Source organism: Ctenopharyngodon idella, chromosome 1 (genome assembly GCF_019924925.1).
Source record: "Ctenopharyngodon idella isolate HZGC_01 chromosome 1, HZGC01, whole genome shotgun sequence".
NCBI classification, from domain to species: domain Eukaryota; kingdom Metazoa; phylum Chordata; class Actinopteri; order Cypriniformes; family Xenocyprididae; genus Ctenopharyngodon; species Ctenopharyngodon idella.
In genome coordinates this window covers 15,964,723-15,989,463 of record NC_067220.1, presented here as the reverse complement: position 1 = coordinate 15,989,463, position 24,741 = coordinate 15,964,723, and the positions used below count along the sequence as shown (strand labels likewise).

At 36.8% G+C, this 24,741-nt stretch overlaps 2 protein-coding genes across 6 annotated transcripts in view; one reads left to right on the top strand and one right to left on the bottom strand.

Moving 5' to 3' along the window:
- The window catches only part of dlc1 (DLC1 Rho GTPase activating protein), a 118,902-nt gene extending 112,572 nt beyond the window's left edge, over positions 1-6,330 (top strand). For all 5 annotated transcript variants that reach the window (XM_051888253.1, XM_051888257.1, XM_051888269.1 and 2 more), the window contains 4 exons: positions 2,682-2,894; positions 3,510-3,727; positions 3,849-4,022; positions 4,670-6,330. In XM_051888253.1, coding sequence (XP_051744213.1) covers positions 2,682-2,894; positions 3,510-3,727; positions 3,849-4,022; positions 4,670-4,766 — 702 coding nt within the window. In that variant the 3' untranslated portion in view covers positions 4,767-6,330. The remainder of the gene's footprint in view (positions 1-2,681; positions 2,895-3,509; positions 3,728-3,848; positions 4,023-4,669) is intronic.
- Positions 6,331-9,423: 3,093 nt separating this feature from the next.
- Positions 9,424-24,741, bottom strand: pi4k2b (phosphatidylinositol 4-kinase type 2 beta). The gene is made up of 10 exons (XM_051899158.1): positions 24,216-24,741; positions 17,565-17,716; positions 15,381-15,581; positions 15,150-15,281; positions 14,651-14,804; positions 14,116-14,180; positions 12,110-12,209; positions 11,761-11,894; positions 11,268-11,327; positions 9,424-10,295 (listed from the first exon to the last, which is right to left on the bottom strand). Exons 1-10 carry the CDS (start codon positions 24,547-24,549, stop codon positions 10,122-10,124), a joined length of 1,506 nt encoding a protein of 501 aa, XP_051755118.1. The 5' UTR covers positions 24,550-24,741; the 3' UTR covers positions 9,424-10,121.

Below are 24,741 nucleotides of genomic sequence, written 5' to 3'. Positions count from 1 at the left end.
GTGGTTTGGATTGCGTATCAAACTGCCAGAGTCACGTGAACTACTGAAATTCGAAACACTTATGACATAACGAAGCCTAGTTTACTGAAATCACATGACTTTGGTGCTCCGAACCACTGATTCGAAACAAAAGATTCGTAAAGCTTCATGAAGCGATGTTTTGAAATCGCCCATCACTAGATATTTTTGAATAAAGTCGTTATTTTGTTTTTTTGGCGCACAAAAATATTCTCGTCGCTTTATAATATTAAGGTTGAACCACTGTAGTCACATGGACTGTTTTAAATATGTTTTTAGTACCTTTCTGGGCATTGAAAAAGGAAATGATCTTGCTGGCAATGCAGGCCATCGGATTTTATCAAAAATATCTTAATTTGTGTTCTGAAGATGAACGAAGGTCTTACGGGTGTGGAATGACATGAGGGTGAGTAATTAATGACAGAAATTTCATTTTTGGGTGAACTAACCCTTTATTACAAAAAGTTTTTTTTTTTAAATTATTTTAATAAATGTTTTATAATACTGTTATAATAATTATTCTAATGACATTAATTATAAATGAATAATAAACAGGGCAAGGGTAAATTTTAAAGTTAAACTGAACTAATATATATATATATATATATATATATATATATATATATATTAATTCAGTGAACTCATATTTTTACTTGCAGTGGGCATTGTAGAAAACTTTAAGTAAATAAATATCTAACCTCTGGTCACAGATTTATCACATAGACAGTAGGTTTGTCGCAAATATTTTTGCAATGTATACACATACATAGACACATACTTTCCCTTATAGTACCTATTCAGAGGTCAGGAAGGAAGTTCTTAACTGGATAAGTGTAAGATAATGAAAGCCAGAAGAAGTTGAAAAACATAAGAAATTCAATTTTGCAACTGACTGACCACAAAGTAGCATTGTGTTGTAATGTTCACCTACTCACTTGCACTTATTGTTATACCTTGTGCTACTGCTTTCCCTGAGCAGATCATAACAAACTCTATTATTAGATTAAGCTGATTATGTGGAGCCAATAACATAAGAAAATAACTCAATTTATGGCTTTTAGCAAAAGTTATTTTCTTCTTAATGGGCTATTTATAGAGAGCAAATAATTCAAAATGAGTAACAGAAAGATAGCATCTTGTATTAAAGGTCTTCCGCCCCTAAATCTGATGAGGAAGGTCTGGCTGCTCTGTATCCATCAGAGTAATGCAGATAACAAGTTTATCTCAACAAACACTGGAAAGGGACAAGCACCATGAAATGATAAACATCGTCAGTCAGGCAGGAAAAGAACAGAGAGCAGGACAGGACACGCACAAAAACACTCACAGTGGATAAGGGTAGAGCGCTGGACAAGACACACACACAAACAGGATGAGCCATTTCCAGTTACGAATGAATCACTCTTGTCACTTCTCTTCCCTTCACATTCATTTCACTCACACCAAGAGCAGTTTTTACATTTAATGTTCTGATTTAGTATAATTGGTAGCTATGATTTAAACATTTTTAAGTATTTGAGGCTGACAAAACTACTGTAAAAAATGGTTTCTACACCAATTTGTTTTCACTGTACAACCATATTATCATGATTTGTCATGGGTAATGTAATATTGAGCTTACGATGTTCACTCTCTGCTGGTTGCTCCCATAGGAGAAGCTAATGCTAATGTTAATTTGCATGTTATGAACTAGTCATGAGTTTCTCTTTCAATTAATTTTGTTCTCTAATACGTCCCTCCTGAAAAGACTAGCTTGTATATGTTGTCTTTTGTTCACTGGATCCTAAAATGGGTTGCTGGTGTGCTTTTTTTAACATCGGGCCTTTGACTATCTTAACTAGCAAGATGTGTTTCATCCTAGGCCCTTTTTACACCTGGTATTAAGATGCGTTTTGGTCGATCGGATCACAAGTAGACAAGGGATACACAAACCCATTTACACCTAGTGTTTAATCCGTCGTTTTTTGTCCACTTTTGACCACTTCTGTCCTGATTTCTTTAAGGGGAGGGTCTATGGGTGGGTAAATGTATGGGCTTTTTCAGATCTTTTGATCTAATGTACGAAATAAGCTCACGCAATTTACATATGAACACGCATGGAGACGACTGAAAACACAGAACAGCAGCTTTCGTTTCTGCTCTGACAGTCGCAAGACTACACCGTGCGTGTTAGAAATCAGGAATGGTGGGAGAACATTGTGCTTGGTACATTTTTCGTCTTCAAACCAAACTTGGGTCTTCAGCAGACAAAGTTTAAATCCTGTGTGACTAGCATGCTTCCCGTAATGTTTCCACATTAATGCATTTGACCACATCCGCATTAATGCATTGAATGCATTCGACCACATGAGCGTCTACACTAGGAAAGCAATCAGGTCGAATGCGTTTTTGACTACCTCTGGAAGCTGAAAGTGGACAAGCTCAAAAAGTTTTAGACCCTGTTTACACCCGTATTTAGCGTCCACTTGTGGTCCGATCGACCAAAACACATCTTATTACCAGGTGTAAACAGGGCCATAAAGATCACGGTGATCTCAGATTTGGTGGTGAACATTATGGTTATGCTGGCCTACCAGCACCAAACCAGCCTGGAACAGCATGAAAAATACCTGGATTGTTTTCAGGGATTTATTAGTTTATAAATACCTTCTTTTTTCTTTCAGATCCCAGAAGAGATGTCATGCTGTCGGAACTCTTATGTGGAGCAGGGCTTGAGTCCCATGCGGATGGAGGTGTTGGTGGAAGACTGTGGTTCCTGTAGCTACCAAAGTCTGCTCAAAGACAGTATTGATGCCCTGCTCAAAGAAGCCAAGGACAAATTCAAAGGTTATGACAGCTGCTCGACTCCAGAGAATGCTGAACTTGCATATAAAAAGGTAAGGGGACAGCCTATTCGAGTCAATTGGACACTATTTCCCATTACATGTTCAAGCTCTCTTCCTTCCTTTACTCATTTTCTTGCTTGTGGCTAATGGAAAAGCTGTGTCTTTTTTTTCCTTACATCACTTTTTTTCATGTGAAAGTGTCTTTTCCCAGCTCTGTTTTGGAATAGAGCCCACCATGACATCAGTTTGTCGGTTGTTATAGCACTTCACACCAACCAAAACACACTTGCGTGTTTCACAGAATTCACTCAGTCTAGATCCCTTGTCCTTGGACAGTATTTAATGTACCCATGAAGCAAGAGTGATCAATCCTGCTCCTGGAGGACCACTACACCACAGAGTTTAGCTCAAATCCTAATAAAACACATCTTAACCAGTTAATCAAAGATTAGTAGAAACTTCCAGGAAAGTGTGTTGGAGCTAAATTCTGCAGGATATTGACTCTACAGGAGCAAGCTTGGACACCCCTTCCAGTACCGAATCCTCTGAGTTACCCATAGAATTGCATGTTTTTGGATGAAATCACAATTAGGAGTAATATCATGCTAGTCAAGTACTATTGTGTTGGAACTGTTAATGACTGTATAGCATCATCTTTCACGACAGGTTCAGGACGGGTCGTCTTTACGGCAGTGGAAAGTGTGCGTGGATGTGCCTGCGCCGGCTGAGGACGTCTTGCAGCGGATTCTGCGGGAGCAGGAACACTGGGATGAGGACCTGTTAGAGTGCAGGACTGTGGAGACACTAGAGAATAACACAGAAGTCTATCAGTACGTCAGGAACTCCATGGCTCCCCATCCTCCAAGAGACCACGTGGTGCTCAGGTGATTAGAAACACACAGTCTTTTTACCTAAAGTTTTTCATTTTTCATTCATTCGAATCAGAAGATTTCTTTTGTGATCATAAAAATTCTAAGCATTTTTTTTGTTTGTTTTATGTTCCAGGTCGTGGGTGACAGACTTGCCCAAGGGAGTGTGCGCTTTAGTGTGTGTGTCGGTGGAACATGAGAGTGCAGCAGTGCTGGGTGTTCGTGCTAACGTTCTGACCTCTCGCTATTACATCGAACCCTGCGGATCCAACAAGAGCCGTCTCACACACATATCCAGAATAGACTGCAGGTAAGAGCTGCACAGGAATCTCAGTATCTCCTCAGAACAAATACATTCTATATTTACTTTAATATATTCTATATTTACTTTTAACATTTTAATTCCATTTTTAATCAATTATTAGGATGAGGTAGAATTTTGTGTGAATCCTAAAACTTTTTTTTATAAGATAAAATTTAATATTTTAATAAAGTTGTAATATTAATAATTATTATATATGTATTTTTAATAGTTATACTTATTTATAGTATTACATTTAATTTATAAAAATATATTATATTAATATATATTCATAAAAATGTAAATATTATGTAAATTAAATATATAATTATAAAAAGTAATATATATATTTTTTTTTTCATTTGTATTTAAATATTAAACATAAACATATTATATATATATATATATATATATAATATATTATTTTCAAATTAGATATTTATTTATAATTATTGAAATAATTTAATTAAAATAAATTTAAAATGAATAAATTATATGTAATATATTATTTACATTTTTATTACATATTTTATATAAAAATCTATAATTTTTAATAATAAAAAAAATATTTAAATAATTATTTCAAATATTTTTATTAAATATAATGACATATAAATGACTTCATCACTCACAAACCTTTTTTTCTGTGATTTTAGGGGTCGTTGCCCTGAATGGTACAATAAGCTGTATGGCCACCTGTGTGCTGCAGAGGTGGTCAGGATACGAGACTCCTTTACCTGCCTGGACAAATAAACAAACACACACACACACACACACACACAAACACACACACACACAAACACACACACACATCCGGTGTGCACTTTGACGTTTCATTTCACCTCTCAACAAATCCTTTATATTAGAAAGGAAGATGATGATTTTAAACTCCCTTAACTTCCGATCTGAGCCCTTAGATGATACGGACTGACAACTGTGCCGAAATCAACAAGCTACATAGGTCAAAGGTCTTGCCATTTTGATTGCCATCAAATGACAAGCCTGAAAGACTGGAAATAGGCGTTCCTGCTGCTATGACATCATCATCCTTGACGTCACAACGGTTGACCTTGTTACTGAATATGTCATAGGGTGACGACACAAAATGGGAGGTGCTTTTGCTTCTGAGAAGCAAGTATGTGTGTGTATTTTTGAATGACTGTGGAAGTGAGCATATGTATAGTGTGTCTGATGTTTGTGTGTGTGTATTATTGACAAATGAAACATATTCCATGCACTGGCACCCGCTGCAATACAGTGTTTATACCTATTCCTGTGTGCGTCACTGTTACATAGTATCTGCAAAGCTGTGTACAGTGCTTTCGTTATAGAGAATGGACAGATGGACATGACATGTTTGTCTATAGACAAGACAGAAGGTGGTGGCTGGCACACCTTTGAAAGGAAGACAGAAATGTGTGATAGAGGAAAAGACAAGTGCGTGTAGACACTTAAACAGCGCAGAGGGTTCCAACTGCACCAAAACCAAAGCTGAGACCAATACAACGAAGGACCAATTCTTGAAAGCAAAGCCATCCCAGGATTCCACACAGGACTCCAAATACAGTTTACTCACCACGATGCCTGTGATTGGTCGAGATCAGTGCTGCAAACCAATAAAGTTCATGTGAGCTCAACAGTCTTGGCCATTTAACATCTCGAGCCCTGGGAAAAGATTGTTACGAAAAACTGAAAGGATAGGAAAAGCTTTTTGTTTGGGTTGGATGTTCAGGTTTGATTATAGGGGCTACCAAGCTAGCAATTTTGTCAGAGGATGGTAGAGAATGTATGAGGAGAAATGATGTCTGTTTGTTTGTCAGTGTTAACCAGAAATGAAGTAAAAGTCTAAAATAGTAACAAAGCTTGCATTTACACTTAAATATAACCAGGCCTGCGGTCACACAGTAGATCAGAGTAGGAGTGCTGAAATCACCCAACAGAGTTCTTGATGGTTCGGATGAGTCCAGTATTCCTATTGAGGTGCTTTATGACTGTCGGTCCTGGGTTTGATGTCTTGATGTATTACTACTTACATGCCTGTCCACGGCAGGTGTATCATAAACGTGTGTAAATTAAGTGTATGCTGCCAAACTGAGAATAACGCATGACAATGACAGTTAATTTAAACCTCTCTGTATTTATATCACTCATATCGTGTTTTTGTATGTATCTTATTTTATTGTAAATGTTACACTCTAAGTTACAAAAATGAGAAAGTTGTTTATCTTTTTTATTATTAATGTTATTTCTGTACAGATTAATCATGGTCAAAATGCACTTTTAAATGTATTAAAACAGCATGAATGGCTTCCATCTATGATGCGTCTGTGTTTACCTGATTGATGATCAATTTTCACGAGTAATTTTTAACAGAAATTTCTGTACAGTTGTGTTCAACACTCACATTATTAATCACAAATTGATACTAAACTTGCATTAAAACACAAATTAATTGAGAATACCAATACTTCTCATAAAACAATAAAAAACTGGCCAAGGTATTCCGATTGTATGTAAGGTCCTATACAGTATTTTTAAAATTGTCATAATTTATAAAAAAATATAATTTATAATATTATTTATAGGGCTATCAAACGATTAATTGCATCCAAAATAAATGTTTTTTTTTTTTTTTTACATAATGTGCATGTGTGTACTTAAAGGGATAGTTCACCCAAAAATGAAAATTCTGTTATCATTTACTCACCCTCAGGTTGTTCCAAACCTGTATAAAGTTCTTTGTTCTGTTGAACACGAAGAAAGATATTTTGAAAAATGTGGGAAGCTGAACAGTTCTGGGGCACCATTGACTTCCATAGTATATTTTTTACTAATATGGAAGTCAATGGTGCCCCATAGTGGCCTGGTTACAAACTTTCTTCAAAATATCTTCCTTTGTTCAGCAGAACAAAGAACTTTATACAGGTTTGGAGCAACTTGAGGGTGAGCAAATGATAACAGAATTTTCATTTTTGGGTGAACTATCCCTTTAATCTACCAGTGCTGATACTAGGAGAATATCACACAGCTCTCAGCCAATCAGATTCGAGAACCGTTGTATAAATATGAATATAATATATTTCTGCTAAATATATACATGTGTGTGTATATATATACATAATAATTATACATAGTACATACACGTGTATTATGTAAAGACAAACTTTTATTTTGGACACGATTAATCACTTGACAGCACTAATTATTTATAAATAATAACAAACAAATGAGTAAAGTTTATTAAAACACTTAATATGCCATAGTTTTCATAGGCTTATAGAGTTTACTAACGCCAAAATGTTTCAAATTAGCCAATGTTTGAGAAGTAAACAGCTGTGTGACTGGTGATCTGCAGCATCTGCTTACATAATGCATCTATACCGCTCAAACAAAGAGGGAATTGTCATTGCAAAGCCTGCAAGCCGAGGCCAGACTTATACCTATACCAGCCAGACAAATCCGTCACCTTTACACCCTCAACACTTCCAGCAATCTGATTTCCAAGAAAGGTATATAACCCCTCTTATGGAGTCACATTTATGAACCAATCCAACAGGGAAAAAAAAAAAAAAAAAGTAGTGTTTTTCTGGGAACTGAAAAACAAGCCAGGAAAGAACAGATAAGATACGTGTGTGAAGAAAGTTGGGGTGGATATAGAACATTCCAGAGTTCTCGCTTTCTTCTGAGAATGAGTTTGAGGAGAGTTCCCACATTGATAAATGATAGCGCAGTAATATGTAAGAGGGAAAACAGGACAACAAATTCCTCAAGATTGTGTGTATGCAGTTTATGACCACATCAACATAGTTTTCTTGTCAGACAGCTCACATGGCAAACTATATAGAACAAAGGGCAATAACATTCACAATAAAACATCAATAATTTATTGAATGTCATTTATTCTTGTCAGTACATTATTTCTGTGCTTAATGAAGCAGCACTTGCTAGGATACCAAAATTTCTTAAATATCAGTAGTTACAATTATTTACAAGAATATGATGTAGCCTTATTAAGCATTATGAATGCAATACGAAAAATAGCATAGCTTAATTTTAATAGAACAGTCTGCCTTTATAATGTTTTACAAATACAGTACATGCTTATATAGCTTTTTTTTTTTTTTTTCCCCAGTCAGTTTAACGTTTAAAGGGATAGTTCACCCAAAAATGAAAACTCTGTCATCATTTACTCCCCCTCAAGTTGTTCCAAACCTGTATAAATTTCTTTGTTCTGTTGAACACAAAGGAAGATATTTTGAAGAATGTGGGAAACTGAACAGTTTTGGGGCACCATTGACTTCCATAGTATTTTTTTTTCCCTACTATGGAAGTCAATTATGTGCCCCAAAGTGGCCTGGTTACAAACTTTCTTCAAAATATATTCCTTTGTGTTCAGCAGAACAAAGAAATTTATACAGGTTTGGAACAACTTGAGGGTGAGTAAATGATAACAGAATTTTCATTTTTGGGTGAACTATCCCTTTAAGGTCTGACGTCTTTTTGTAGTCAGTTTGAATCTATGCAGGTGCTAATACTTTCAGGAAACTGTAAACTGGTAGTCAAAAGTAAAAACTATGTCCATTTGACAAAACAACAAGGCAGTTTATTTCAGCCGATTCCCTATAGCATCATCGTTTCACATACGAATATATATTTGATAGACATTGTGTTTAAGAGAACATGATTGAACAGCAAACTGTGTACTCGTTTCGTCTCAGTGGGTGATTAATCAACTTTTTGGCTTATTTTGACATGCAAGATACAGCAAGGAGAAAACTATTCAGGATGTGGTCGATGTTATCAATGGGATTCTGTCTCAGCCCGTGAGGACGTGGTGTTCGTGAGTGAGTGAACACTGCCACCTATTAGTCACCTGCAGCACTCCACACACGGTAGAAGTAGCAGACGTAGTTCACACAAGTCACTTTGTCCTCTGGAACAGGACTTCTGTTACAATAACATTACTCACTCTAGGTTTATACAGGTAGGTACTACAAAGTTTGAAGCAAAAACACTAAAAATATGAACACTTTCTTCACTGCAAATACAGTAAGTAAGGTGGACGAGCTAAGTGAGTCCGGTTTTCATTACGTAAAGTGCCCACAGGGTGGCAGCACAATGACAGAACAAGACTACAACCCTTCAGAGATTTTGGCTATCAACCAGGAGACCAGGGGCCTCAAAATTACTTAAAATGATCTAAAATAAGAAAACAATCATTAAAATAAGATAAAACTACTTAGCAATAAGATAAAAAAAAAAAAAAAAAAAAAAGCCCCCAAAAAAGCATTTAACAGTGGTTTACGGAGGAAAAGATACAAAATAAATAAATAAAAATAAGAATGCTGGCTTTAGAGGTGATGATCGGCTACAAACAAATTGAGAACTTAAAAATAAATAACACTAGGTCTATTTTTACCAATACCAAAGCTTTATTTTTTTTTTTTTTTTTATTTACTTCATTTTTAATATACAGCTCTACTTTAGCAACCGTTCAGCTGGAATACAAAGTCCAAGATGCATACACGGGATTGTGTGAAAGAGAGAAAAAAACCTTTTGGAATTATACTTTTACCAGGGGCTTCAAATCACCCACTTTTAACAATGTATATACTGTTACCAGCATCCTGTTACATGATCAGCAAATACATTCATCATATTAAATACCACGGTCACCAGTGTTCCTTGGTGTTGAAATGTCCTCAGGAGAAGTGTAAAATGTAAACTTGCAGGATACATTCAAGCATTTTTTCAAGTTTAAATTACATTTTATGCATCATTCTTCATTTATAATATCTATATTTATACTTACAAAATAATTGGCAGTTGAGAAAGGCTGTCACGACAAAACTTCAACATTTTCAAAGAACGATTCCCTTTTGACATTCCAACTTGACAGCCAAAGTGAGCTGAAGAGGAGAATTCTGGGAAAAGGCTCAGGAAAACAAAAGGCCTCAGATCCTCCACAACAGACCTCTGTGCAGTCTTTTAAGTCTCTCTCTTTGCTACATTCATCCAGGAAGTCCTTATCAGAAAGTTCTCCATCCAGTGTCTGAATCTGACCCTCGTCCATTTTCACTCAGTCTTCCTCCTCTCTGTGAGGCCCCTTTACCAGGAGGTGAAAAAGGGTCTCTTGCAGTGAAACGTCTGGGTAAAAGCATTGCCCAGTTGGACCACACGACCCTGGCCTCCTCCACGGCTCCTCTCCACCACCACACGAGGCATCTGCACCAACTGGATGGGGCTCTTCCCATCTTTCAAAGCCTGGGTCAGGTTTAAGATCTATTCGAGAAGAACAGGAAAGTGAGATTTTACAGCTCTTACAACACAATACAACTTCCTGATGAACTCCAATGGTTTGCTTCTAAAAAGATTTTAATTTTTTTTTTTTTAAATTAACTTAATACTTTTATTCAGCAAGGATGCTTCAAATTGATCAAAAGCGAGAGTAAAAAAAAAAAAAAAAAAAAAAGTTAAAAATCTTTAAAATAAAAGCGGTTATTTTAAACTCAATTCAAAGAATCCTGAAAAAACACATCACCATTCTCACAAAAATATTAAGCAGCAGAATAGTTTTCAACATTGATAATAATAAATGTTTCCTAAGCATCAAGCATATTAGAATGATTGGGGTGGATCACGTGATCTAAAGGATCACGTGACACTGAAGACCGTTAATAATGCTGAAAATTCAGCTGTCATCACAGGAACGTAATATTATTATATTACATTATACATATACATATATATACATATACATATACATATATGTATGTATGTATATATATATATATATATATATATATAATAAAAATAACAATATTTCACAATATTACATTATTTGAAAACAAATAACTGCAACCTTGGTGAGCATAAAATACTTAATTCAAAAACATTTTGAAAAAATTCTTATCGACCTCTAAACTGTAATGTATAATAGCATATAAGAGACGACTGGACAAACTAAATCATTCATTTGCAGAAAGAAATTATGTAATAATGATAGAGACAATCCTTTTCTTGGCATTGCAAAATCTGAGGTCTAAATTCAGGTCTACATCTCAACTGTGATAGGCTGAAAATAGCTTCCTGAATGGGAGTATTAATATACGTTAGCTAGCTGTGAATTTTTCATTGTGAAGAGCTCCAGTACTTAGTGAGAATGAAACATGAGAAAAGAACTATGAACTATGAAAAAGAACTGGAATAGCAGAGAAAGCGTAATGTAAAATGATCACAACACATAAAACATACCTGTCCTCTCATAACGGACATCTGTTTCTCAAACATGGTTTTGTCAAACCCTTTATCCGTCTGAAAACACAAAGTGGTTAATGTGAAAACTCATTTAACTTTAAAAAGAACATTAATTCTTCCTAAGACTCTTGCTAATTGATGCATAAATGATCAACCTATTGCACTGCAAACCAGTGAAAACAGATTTAGTGAGGTTAGAGAGGTCAGTTAAATGATTTATCTAGACTTTTTCTTAGTCTTGTGAATTTTAGCTTGAATATTTTTAGCAGTGCCACTTAAAATGGGATGACTTTAGTGACGCAACTTCTTTAAGGGTTTTAGTGTGCTGACAGCATGCTAAGCTTCAACTTGCTAACAGAAACCGGAATGACAGCCTGCTAAAGCCCTGTCCAAGAAGTCGAGTCTCTAAATAAACTACAGCCAAAGCAACTCTTTTATAACAAATTCACTGCACTAAATGGTAAGATTATTGGTACACTAGATTTCCTACCTTGAACATCTCATAAAGGTCCTCACAGAGGTCCTGTACAAAGTTCATGTCAGAAATGCGTGAGAGCACAAGGTCTCTGGTCTCCTGGGAGAAGGGCACTTTGGCCTGAGGCAACCAAGCCCAGTGGAACGGATCTACACGCACCAAAACACCAATCATTTATTCTGTTAAGTATTTATTCTGTAAAATCTGGACATACAAGACTGTATTTATGTTGAATTTATGCTTAAATATTTGAAATGATAGATAAAATAAACTGTGCATATATAGGAACTCCTTCAATGTTGTTTAAAAATAAGAAATGTTTCCTAAGCATCAAATCAGAATATTAGAATGAAATTTTCCTTACATGCTCTCCACTCATCAGGGTGCTTAAAAGGGAAGGCCAAACCATTATCTATAGCTGCAATCTTTATGGCTGAGTCTTTTGGGTCAGTCCATTCAGATTCCTGAAAAAAAGACACATGGAAGAGAAACTCAGCATTTGTGTGGGACTAAGAAACAATCATCATTACGTCCATAATTTAACATTTGCAGCAACTTAATCAAACAGAAATACAGAAAGAACTTCAACAAAGCTGCTTTCACAACACTGAATAAGTCTTATGTTTGACGTGGTGTGATGTTTAAAGAGCTTTACTGTGAATATGGGAGGAACTGTTTACTAAGAGATGTTATATATATATTAGGGGTGTAACGATACACTCATGTCACGATACGACACTATCGCGATACTGAACTCTTGATACGATATTATCGCAATACTTTTAGCCAAAATAATTATTACTTCTAAGACATATGGTAAAAAGTTAACAAAAATGTATTATTGATTAAAATGCTAAATTTGGTATTACAGGGTGGACTTAAATATGCTTGGACTTGGTCCTGGTCCCTAATGTACAGGGCAATGGTGACACCAGAATAAAAATATTCATGATTTTGAAACTGAAAATACAGAATTGTGTTAGACACATATACTTGCACTCTGTCACCAACTACATATATTTAAAATATTGTTTTTTACTGGTAAAACATTTTTTTACTGGTAAAATCAGACATTTGGCATTATCAGGACTCACAAACACTTCCCCATTGCATTATTATACATTATATTCAACATTATATGTAGTAGTTTAACGCCTGTAATGTTGTTGAAAAAAAAAAAAAAAGTTTTGCCTCACACAGTACACTCACACTTTCAATGCAGGCAGACACACAGACTCATCCGGTGCTCACTATATCCTGTCTCTGCCTCTATTAATGCACTTCCATGATAAGAATAAGCCATCTAAAATGCTTTGAATCAACATACTACTAAAACTAAAAATGCGATATGGCAATTTAAATGTTTGTGCTTACACTTTGAGGAGTGCTGCTCCAGTGCATATGCTCTTCAGATCAATTCAATCAATCACAGTTCTAATCGCAAAGCATGTCAAAATGACTTCTCCCAAACTTTAAAAGGGTTAGTTAATCCAAAAATTAAAATTCTGTTTTCATTTACTCACTCGTCGTTCTCGCACGTACGTACATACATTTGAACGTCTGTTTACTAAAGTATGCGTGTTGTAAATCCGTTCATCATAAAAGCGATAGGCTCTCTTCACAAGACTTGGATTATTTTTACAATGCCTTTATGGCCAGTTTTTGAAATTTCTTCATTTGTGTTTCGAAGATGGACAAAAACATTATGGGTTTAAAGCAACATGAGGGTAAGTACATGATAACAGAATTTTTGTTTTTGGGTGAACTATGCTTTATAAATACAGTAAGCTGAGACCTGGATAAAACTAACTCTATCGTATTTTCACATTGCGATATTTCGATATAACGACATATCATTACATATTACATATATAAATATATTAGGGGTGTAACAGTACATGTATTCGTCCCGAATGTCATGGTACGGACGTCACGGTTCGGGTGCATACAGTCAGACAACGAACGCAGTAAGTCACAGTCGATTCACACTCCAATCCTGAAGGGAGTGCGCATGGTAATGCAACGCTGTCTAACCGCCATTATAGGAAAAAGTGCAAAAGAAGAACAAATGATCTATACATAGATATGTTTATGTGTAATCTCTCAACCAGTGTTTCAATTGCAGAAAGACATCTCTATATCTCTATCTCTCTATATCTATATCTAAATCTCTATATCTAAATCTCTATATATCTATATCCACACATATATCCACACATATATCCACACATGGTCATTTGGCATATGAAAAATAGGAATATGACACCCCTGCATTTGCCTGCTTCCATTACAGCAGGCACATGGTTCTCAGTCATGCCATTTTCTTTGAGCTGCCCAGCAGAGAAGCTCTATAAATATCCCCCAGCTCACCTTCTCTGTCAGCTCTCCATCGCCTGGCTTTTCATACTTGATCAACCAGTTATCGTTCCCTCTGTCTGAAGAAGCCAAAAGAGATATCAGATTTCCTTTTCAAAGACACAGTAAACAATTAGCATTTCTTTTATATGGGTATAACATGTTGTGCTCAAAGACATGGCACATTTGTATGGTCCGGGAGGTAGAAAAGGAGGAAATGAAGAAAGATCATGTAAAAGCCTGGCTGTGAAAAAAAAACATGGCAACCACAGTTTTGTCCAAAATACCATAGTAATAAAATCATAAAACATAAATTAATACCCTCCAAAAAGTGTAAAAAGCTTTCATTTTTTGACAATAGTGACTAATATCAAGTTACTCTATAGCATAGGCTCTATTTTAGTAAAAAAATAACTCTAGTAACAATGAGATTAAGTGGAAACTATGGTTACCATGGTAAAGCTTTGCAAAGGAATAAGTTCAAGAACAATGGATAACGCTCAAAGGCATTATAATTCATAAAATGAACTTGAACATCAGCATTGCATACCTGTGTTTCTAATGACATAATCCAGCACCACCAGCCTCTCAAACTGAAACTGAAGCTGTTTCCTCATGTTCTCTGGAAGAGGCTCTGCCTCAAACTTCCTTAGCCAGTAGTCTGCTTCATGATAGCCCTCCACAAACAGCTGAAAGGAGCCCACCTACATAAAACAAATCAAGACTTTGCTGAAAATCTTGCCCTCTACTGCCCTCAATTTTCTTCCATGCATTCTAACCCTAACCCTAACCCTAACCCGTCAAGACAGGTTTAATATCTAAAATGTTTGGTCACAAACATGTAAAAGTGCAAATGAGATTTTAGAGCTACAGCGAAACTCAACATTTTCAGCAAATAATAATACTAAGCAATCGTATGGCTTCAGAAAACCTAGAAGTGTCAAGTCATGCTTATGCAACATTAACAAAATATTTCCTTTTGTGTTCCACATAAGTTCTGTTTAGACAGAAAAAAATTGGGATAGAATTACTATGAGGCGTTTCGTTACCTTTGGAGGAAGGCCAACTCTGTGAAACCTCCGTCCAACTTTGGGGACTTTCTCCAATGCATATTTCTTACCACGGGATTTGGCACGGTCAATTGCACTATAGTGAAAAGTCTCGCTTGCCAAATTTACAACCTGGAGAAAAAAAAAAGAAAAAAAAAAGACAAAAATGTTTGGTTCTTAATTCCAAGATCAAAGCTTTATTTTAAATTTAAATATAATGCCCATCCTCACCTTAGTTTTGGGTACGATCCCCAAACCCAGTTTTTGGTCCACGAGTGAGGCAGCTGCCTCAGAGAGGTAGCCTTGGTTAGGAATGAGGCAGCCACGGCCAAAACAGCACGGGCAGCAGACTTTATGGAAATATTTGGTCCATTTAGGGTTTAAGTGACCATAAGGCTCCTCTGATTTTGGTTTAAATACACCAATGATTTTCTGAAGAAGAGAAGATAGAGGAATCAAGAGAAAATCACATTTAACTAGATATGAATGTAACTACAATGAATCATACTATAAAGTGGAAAAGCTTTCGGAGAGAACAAATCCAAACTAATGACGTTCATACATAATTGTATGCGTTTAGCTCACAGGAGAGAGGTGATCGTGCATACATAATCTAACGGTAGACGCTCATGACGTGGTGTGCAAACTGCACAACGATGTGACGTATGCATAGTGCTCATCATACACCAACTAAAAAGCTATAAGAAGTTCTAGGTGTTCTAAGGGTGCTTTCACACTTGGTTCGATTGCCTTGCCTGAACCAGAGTTCGATTGCACCCCCCTCCCCCTGCTGGATTAAGCTCACCACACTTTTATATTTTGGTTTTTGAACATTTGGTTTTGCTTTCAAAGTGTCAGAACACAACAGCACTTTCGTCTATCTACTGCAAATGTTCTAAAACGAGGGTGTCTATTTGTTTTTAAGGCGAGCTGAAATGAGATATACATTCTCTCTGCTTGCAGTGTGTCAGTCACGCTTGTCAGGAAAGTGAGTGAGAACACACACAGACATACAGTTTTATCAAATCAAATGTCATAAATAGCAGTTCAATTCCGTGATTTAGTAGGACTGCATTTATATAAGCAGTGAACAGTCCAGCTTCCAAACCATCAGTACTTACTTTGCTGGATCTGTCTGCTGCTTTTGACACAACTGACCACCAGATTTCCCTGTCAACCCTCAAGACAATGGGCATCTAAGGAACCACACTCCAGTGGTTCAAGTCTTATCTCTCAGGTAGGTCCTTCAGGGTATCTTGGAGGGGTGAGGTGTCTAAGTCGCAACATCTAGCTGAAGGGGTGCCTCAGGGCTCAGTGCTTGGACCACTTCTCTTCTCCATTTACATGACATCACTAGGACCTGTCATTCAGAAACATGGCTTTTCCCATCACTGCTATGCTTCTGACACACAACTCTACCTCTCATTCCAGCCGGATGATCCAACAGTAGCTGCTTACATCTCAGCCTGCCTAACAGATATTTCTTGCTGGATGAAGGACCATCACCTCAACTCAACCTTGCCAAGAAAGAACTTTGTGTGGTTTCAGTCAACCCAACACCTCATCACAACTTCTCCATTCATCTAGGCTCATCAACCATAACTCCTTCCAGGACAGTCAGGAACCCTGGAGTTGTGTTTGATGATCAGCTAAACTTCATAGACCACAATGCTAGAACTGCCCGGTCCTGCAGATTTGCCTTATATAACATTAGGAAGATCAGGCCCTTCCTATCGGAGCATGCTACACAGCTCCTTGTCCAAGCTTTGGTTCTATCAAGGTTGGAATATTGTAATGCTCTCTTGGCAGGCCTTCCATGTACTGTCAAAGCTCTGCAACTGATCCAGAATGTGGCAGCGAGATTGGTCTTTAATGAACCGAAGAAAGCATGTCACACCTCTCTTCATCAATTTGCACTGGCTGCCAAAAGCCACTCGCATCAAATTCAAGGCACTGATGTTTGCCAACAGAACAATCACTGGCTCTGCACCCCTATACCTAAACTCACTACTTCACACTCATGTGTCCTCTAAAAGCTTGCATTCTGAGGTACCAAAGAGGTACAAAATCACTTTCATGGACCTTCTCCTTGACAGTTCCCTGCTGGTGGAATGACCTGCCTAATTCAACCCTGGGTTTCCATCAACATTTGACCTATTTATTCTAACACTTTCTATTCTGTGTTTTCTAAATATAAAAAAAAAAAAAAAAACACTTGATACGTGTACTGTGCTAGACTAACTGGGCCTTGTCACAGCACTTACATATTCTTCAACTGCTTCTATTGTTTCCTCAATTGTAAGTCGCTTTGGACAAAAGCGTCAGCTAAATGATTAAATGTAAATGTTCCTCTGTTATGGCGCTTAAAAATGATTTTCTTAGGGACAATCTCAAGATTTATTTAAATACACATACCCCTTTAGGATCCTTGACAAAGTAGCTTCCGCTGGATCCTTGCGAGATGCGTTCAGGAAAGACGCCATTTTCTATTGCCTGCTCCGCCCTCTGGATAATCTCTCCAAACTCTGGGTCTTCTGGGAAATGGTTGAATTCTCCACTGCTATTACCTATATGCACACATACAAAGTGAGTCAAATGTACAGTGCAGCGAATATATTATCTTGTATGTCTGCATTTATATGTAAATATGTCCCCTCATCTCAAAAGGCCATATAGCAGAACGTTTTGGGGAATGACTTTCTTTTAATAATTTCCATCAGAGTGAAATTCATGCTCAAGGCCATTTTTATCTGGAACAAAATTGAACCTACTCCTAGAAATCCAAGCTTCAAAGCTGAATCACTAGTGAGCATGCAATTTAGTCAAACACTTTTGCTCTGTCTGCAAACCAGCCTTCAAAAAGATAAAAATTAAAAGAGCCCTGTGCATTTCTGGAGTGCAAAAAAGCTGGGGGAAAAAAATAAATAAATGTATTATATTATATTATATATACGCGTTAGATGAAAGGTTCAATATCAAAGCGATTCATCTAAAGACCAGCAAATGCAATGTTTTCATGTGCTGTACCAGGTCTTGACAGCTTACATGTGGGTTCTCATACCTACTTTGTAAAATATGGCTAAAGAAAGATGAAGACAAAACAGAATCCAGCTAGTAAAATTCCTGTACAAGCTAAGAACACTAGTATGTGTGCACACAATATAAGCACCACAAAGATGACTTGAACATATTCCTTAAATTTGGCATGAAAAGGAAATTCACCTTTCTATTTTTAATTCCATTTTTTAAACGCATGACCTCGTAATTTTTAATCAAAAACTTGATCTTCCTGAGAAATAACAGATTTCTCTCTGGTGAGGTATGCAGGACTTCTCCAACCATTCCATCCATGTAAACACCACCCTTTCTTACAATCAGCTGCAAACTCCCATTTAGATCTGTCTTCATCTACAGTAATTAAAAAAAATAAAAAAATAAAAAAATAAATACTTGGACGTATCTTACAATATGGAAGAAATGATGTTGGAACTTCCTATCAGAAATCTTTTTTTAATTTTTATTTATTTATTTTTTGAATTTTGTAGTGCTACCAAAACAGCTGTAGGATTTACTTTGAAACAATTTTCACTCAGAAGCGTCTAGTAAATTTCACCAATAATTACAACGAAACAGCAAGTAACACATCGCATTAAACATACAATTTTGAAAAATGAAATACAGTGTACACAGAGTGCATATTATATTGTTCTTTAATCATTTTATTTTTCTCTGAGGTTGACTTAAAATGTCACTTTTTTTTGCAATATTTCATTTTTCATGCCCATTTTGGACTGTGGATGAACTGAGCTATCAACTTGAGAGTGTAAAGTATATTTGTGATACTCAGAACTTTTATTTCAAAATATCAAATAATTTTAATTTTCGATATTTTTGACCCTTTATTAAGTCGGATTCCTAATGCTTACACTTTTATCAGTGATGTTTCACATGCAAATTACACACTTGTGTGATCTGCGAAGAGGCAGCTGATGATCAGATCAGATGATCCAGTCACTATCCATTCCAAACTAAAGTAAAGAGGGCCTTTATGTCTCTTATTAACACTGAACTACATACACAACTTGCTCACTAAAGCTTTGTTTAGAAAGGCAGCAAAAAAATGGTGCATATGATTCAAAAGGATTTCGTTTTTTGTAGTCTGAACAAACCACACAAAACCTGAAGTTTACAAACCTGATCAAAGCCACATCCGTAAGTGGTTTGACGCTCTTGGCTGTTGAAAGAGCCTTGCAGCATCTTGCAGATACATGCAATATTACTATAGCAACAACTACACTGCACAAACAGATTATCAGATTAAATCACTTGCAAAATAACAGCGTAGACAGTAAGTCCCAAAGATTAAGTTTGAAAACCAGTGCGAACAAAGCCTAGCAACAATACATATCACGTGAACCCCATGGAGGTTATTTATTTATTTCACTATGGATTTCAACAAAACTCTCATTCTTTTTTCAGAATCTACTACAATGAATCCATACACTGCAGTAAAACTAACACAAAGTGGTCTACATAGGCTCTAAAAGGTAAAACATGCATAGACTCAGCTGATGGTCTCTGGCCAGCTTTGCCTGGGAGAATAAGAGTCCATTAGACACAGACAGATAGAACCTCTCTGATGGCCATTAAACATTTAGAAGACAAGAACACTTTCCCTCTCTTGTACACGCAGACACACCCATACAACACACACCTCAGAAAACATATCTACATGTCATAAATATCAATTATCAGAATAGCTTGATTTTTAAAAGACTTCATCTTAGCTGTGTAATTAAGACATGTACTTGTGCTATTTCCAAATTCATTCAGCCTTTCAATATTTGATCAAACTGATTTGTAAACATGCTGTGAGATCTCATTCACAAAAATAAAAAATGGACAGTCAGATGGATAGCTGAACAGCCGCCGGAAAGCGTCTAGTAAAAAATCCATTGAAATGAATAACAAATGCAAGCGCAGATGTCTTTTGTCATTTCACCAAAATTGCATGATTTCAAAAAGACTAATTTCCCTATTTTCAAATATACTCACATCCAATCCAGCTCCACATTACAGTAGAGGCATAATTAGGTTTTAGATCTAATATGACCAAATTTAAAGGTGCAGTAGGTGATCTGGGAAATGCTAATGTTAGCCTTCTAGCACTGAAAGCATACAATCCCACCCTGCCTGCAAATCACCGTCCAAAGCCACGCCTCCTCCAAAACACAGGAACGCATCCACAGCTGCTCTCGGCAAAGCGTCACAAGAGATGACGTTAAACTACCTCATGTCTCAAAGCACATTACATTATGAGCGTAAACAACTTAAAGAACTTGTACCTGACTGCTGCAGATTCATTTCGGTGCTGATACTGTTGACATGACTGAACAGCTCCGTTGCCATCTCTTAATTACGGTAGTTATGGCGTGAACGCAGCATAAGCTCATTGTTTTCTTTTTCTTTTTTTTTTTTTTAGTAGGAACTGTAAAAGGTGGCTGCTGTTTGTTTTCGGTGCTCCGTGACTGAAGTCTGTCTGTATAAACTCTGCATAGCATGAAATGCGCTGATGACGTATGATGTCTGCGCGAACAGGGTGCCATAATATTAAAAGGACATATAAAAGGACATAATATTAATTCATTCGGACTGAATATAATAATTGGATGAACATTTTAAGATCCTTCCACAGACATACAGATATGTATTTATAAAAATACATTTAGACTGTTTAACAGTGATTGCTATCAGGATATGAGGAGACTTTCAACCAGTATAACAAAAAAAAAAAAAAAAACCTTTCTTTCTTTCTTTCTTTCTTTCTTTTTTTAATGCCATGCCAGCTTCTATGGCTATATTCGTGGTGGTTTAGTTTATAAAAAAAAAAAAAAAAAAAAAAAAAAAAAAAATCATTTTTCCTAAAAACCTTAACTAAATTTGGATTTACTTGGTTAAAAACCTCTTCAAAAGAATCAACAGAATAAAACAATTTTCTTAAAAGGGTAGAAGTGTTACAGTCCAGTAAAATATGTTTAATGGACAAAAATAAATAAATAAATTAATTAATTAATTCTGTATACAATCACCTATTGCACCTTTAAAGGGGACCTATTATGCCACTTTTTAAGAGATGTAAAATAAGTCTCTGATGTCCCCAGAGTGTGTATGTGAAGTTTTAGCTCAAAATACCCCACAGAGAAATTTTTATAACATGTTAAACTTGACACTTTTTGGGGTTGAGCAAAAACACGCCGTTTTAGTGTGTGCCCTTTAAATGCAAATGAGCTGCTGCTCATGGCCTAAGATGGCAGAGCTCCAAGAGCTGATGCTCCGAGCTCTGGTGACAGAACTAATAATGTCAGAAACTCTCTGTAGCAGTGTTTAGTTCGAATCAGAGTCTGAAAATGATGCTTACAGAGCCAGAGAATATATGCTGCATGGAGACAGAACAGGTATATTTTAGTTTAACTGCGTTTATATCTTATGTTGTCATCTTGCTTTTATCCACTATTAGTACAAGCCTGTTGTAGCGAACCCGTCCGATTGATGGCCAAATCTTTACTGATGAGTTTATGAAGTTTATTGTACATCACACAAAAGATGACACACGTTATCACTCAAAAAAAATCACCATAAGAGCTGAATAAAACGCAGTACAAAAAGTGCACATTAAAGTCTTTTATCTATAAACTCTCCCTTGCATTATCATTAACATGCACAGCGATCTACAGAAAAACACTTGTTACAACTAACAGTAAACAAATATATACAGACCTACCTTATGCCTTTTCGGGGGTGCTTAATAAACTGGTAAACTTTATATCCGTAAAACAACTCCGATGGACTGTAATAAAGTGCGCAAGCTCTCTCTTTCTGCCGTGACCAGTATCACTCCGGAGAGGATCACGTACAGTTTGTACCGATCCATCCTTGAGTAATGACTTCAACCACGGTGTCCTCAGTGTCTCAGATGACAGGAGTCTATGGAGCCTCATATGTTCATTGGTACATCCAACAACAGAACATTTGTAATGTTTTTTGGCACAGACATTGTATATCTCTAGCTGATACAGCGAGTAAACAGAAATGGCGGACTCTGTGCTTCTCACTCAGGGGTTTGTCTATGCTGACAGGGCAGATCGTCACCAGTCATGGGCAGGGTTTCCCTACTCTTACGTAGGAGTAGGGGGAAATATCAAACAGCGTGTTCTGAGAGATTAAAAATGATAAATGAGGATTATAAAAAAAAAAGTATTGGGTTGATTTTTACCATTATAGGCTGGTTGTTTACACACACTGGACACACATCTGTGTTCAAACACCTTAAAAAGTAAATTTTGCACAATAGGTCCCCTTTAAAGTCAGCATGAAATGAAAATTCACACACTCCTCCTCCTACATGGCTATCCACATGATGTAAAAGAAAATGGGATTTATCGGACAAGGCGACCTTCTTTCAATGCTACAAAGTCCAGTTCTAATGCTCATGTGCCCATTGTAGGCACTTTCGACGGTTGACAGAGGTCATCATAGGCACTAATCATTGGTCTGTGGCAGCGCCATACGCAGCACTGTGTGTTGTGACACATTCCTCCCGTAATCATCATTAATTTTTTTTGTGACTTGTGCCACAGTAGACCTTCTGTTTCCGGATGCTTCAGCGAATCACAATACACTGGGCCAGCTAACCAATCTGAGCACATTCCGTATTTCGGAGGGAGTGGTATCATAGAATCAGGAAGTCAAACCAGTCGTTCAAATGACAATGAAAACAGCAGTGTAGAATAAAGGTAAAATATATGAAAAATACAGTGTTTTTTTTTTTGTTTGTTTTTAAATGAAGCATTAAGACATGTTAAACTGAGCCCCATAAACACAATCAAGCCTAGAAAAAAAAAAAAAAAAAAAAAAAACACTGAACCACCTCTTTAAGCATTTTTTTTTTTTTAAGTGTTATGTGACCTTCTTTGGGATGTTATTAATCATATTGCTTTGTTGTGTAAAGGCTGTACTTATATTTAATAACTATATATAGTATCTGCATCCTTTGTTATGCCTATAAAACAAAGAAGAAAATAGCATATCACAGTGATGCAATTCTAATATCACCTTCATTTAAACTAGTCTTTCACTGAAGACTCAGATGTGGATCTCAAAGAGAAAACCGAAAGTGTGTTTCTGCTCTCTAGCTTATCCGCATCCAAATGAACCGGTTATTAATATGCAAGGAAACTTTACTGCATCAATGCACCCCACAGCTGCTCAAGTAATCTTGCGTACAGACGCACATGGAAAGATGAAAATATATGCAGCACACAGAAACAGTCAAGCATGCGTATCAAGAGTTCTGTAGATATCTTAGCAGCTGATGTGGTGTCACCTGTACATGTGTGCTCCAGGTCCAAAGAGCATGTAATCTGAACTATGGACATGGTTGCATAATGGACCATGCTCTGAGATAAAGCAGATGGAGTGACAGGCAGCACAAGACGTGTGGAAGTCTATTTTGAATATTTAATATTATTTTGCATGAAAACTTGTTCAATATGTGTAAGGCAGGAGGCAAAAAAACTACTTTCTCTGTAAAATGCTTTTGATTTAATTCCTTACAAAGTTCCCCAAGGTATATTAGCAGTTTTTTGGAACACTGCGCGTAACAAAAACAGAACACGCGCGGTTGCTATGGAAACTAATGCAGACTGGTCCCTTATTATGCGTTCTTTTCCGATTGAATTCAGATTATACAACAAAATGACGAAAAGTGGCTGTCATTCGAAAAGGGGGGAGTGGCTATATTTAAATAAAGGCGTGGTCAGTAGCCTTATGCTTAATAACAAGTGTGAATTGTGTTTTGTTAAAAAGTAGCAACAGAAAAAAAGGAATACTTTTTTCAAACCGGAAATATTGCACTGAAACAAATATACACCAAAACAATGTATTTTGTAAGAGAAGCAAAACAAAAGGTGTCGAAGTGTGTGAAGACACCTCTAGCTTGAGCCAGTTTAATCTGAACAAAATGTTGATCAGATTATGAGCGGTAACATCCAGCTCATATTATCTCACCTGGAGATGCCAGATTATCAGATGATGAGCTATGTCTGTTCCTCCGCGTCCTTTTTTCTCTTCCAGCCCTAGGTGAGAGATTTCCGGCAGGTCCTGGTAACAGAAGCGCCTCTTCCCCCGACCCGTCCGCTTCTAGCTCCGTTAGCACGCTTTCCGTCGAGTCCGAGATCCGGACCGCTGCCCCGGGGTTCAGCGAAAGTCCCAGTGACGGAACCGGCCGGGTCTTTTCAAATAACACCGCGGGCACCTCTGACGTGAGAAAGTTCGTCTCCGGTGTTAAATCTCCGCCGCCTTTCTCCGGCTCGCCGTCGGTGGGATCGCATTCTGCCATCATCGCGGACTGTGGGTGTATTCTGTCTCTGTCCAGAGAAACTCAAACACCTCTCAAAAACCCCGCTTCATATCCGTGAGTCCGTCTTTAAGAGGTTTTTTTTCTTTCTTTCTTTCTTGAAGACGCGCTGATGCTCTCGACCGATTCAGGTCCACATCATCCGTCACCATTACCGACTTCCTCTATTCTTAAGCA

Coding starts and splice junctions, on each gene's coding strand:
- pi4k2b (XM_051899158.1), bottom strand. CDS start 24,549: ATGATGGCAGAATGCGATCCCACCGACGGCGAGCCGGAGAAAGGCGGC. Junction 14,805..15,149: donor GAGTTGGCCTTCCTCCAAAG/GTAACGAAACGC, acceptor TGTTTTATGTAG/GTGGGCTCCTTTCAGCTGTT. Junction 14,181..14,650: donor TTATGTCATTAGAAACACAG/GTATGCAATGCT, acceptor TGGCTTCTTCAG/ACAGAGGGAACGATAACTGG.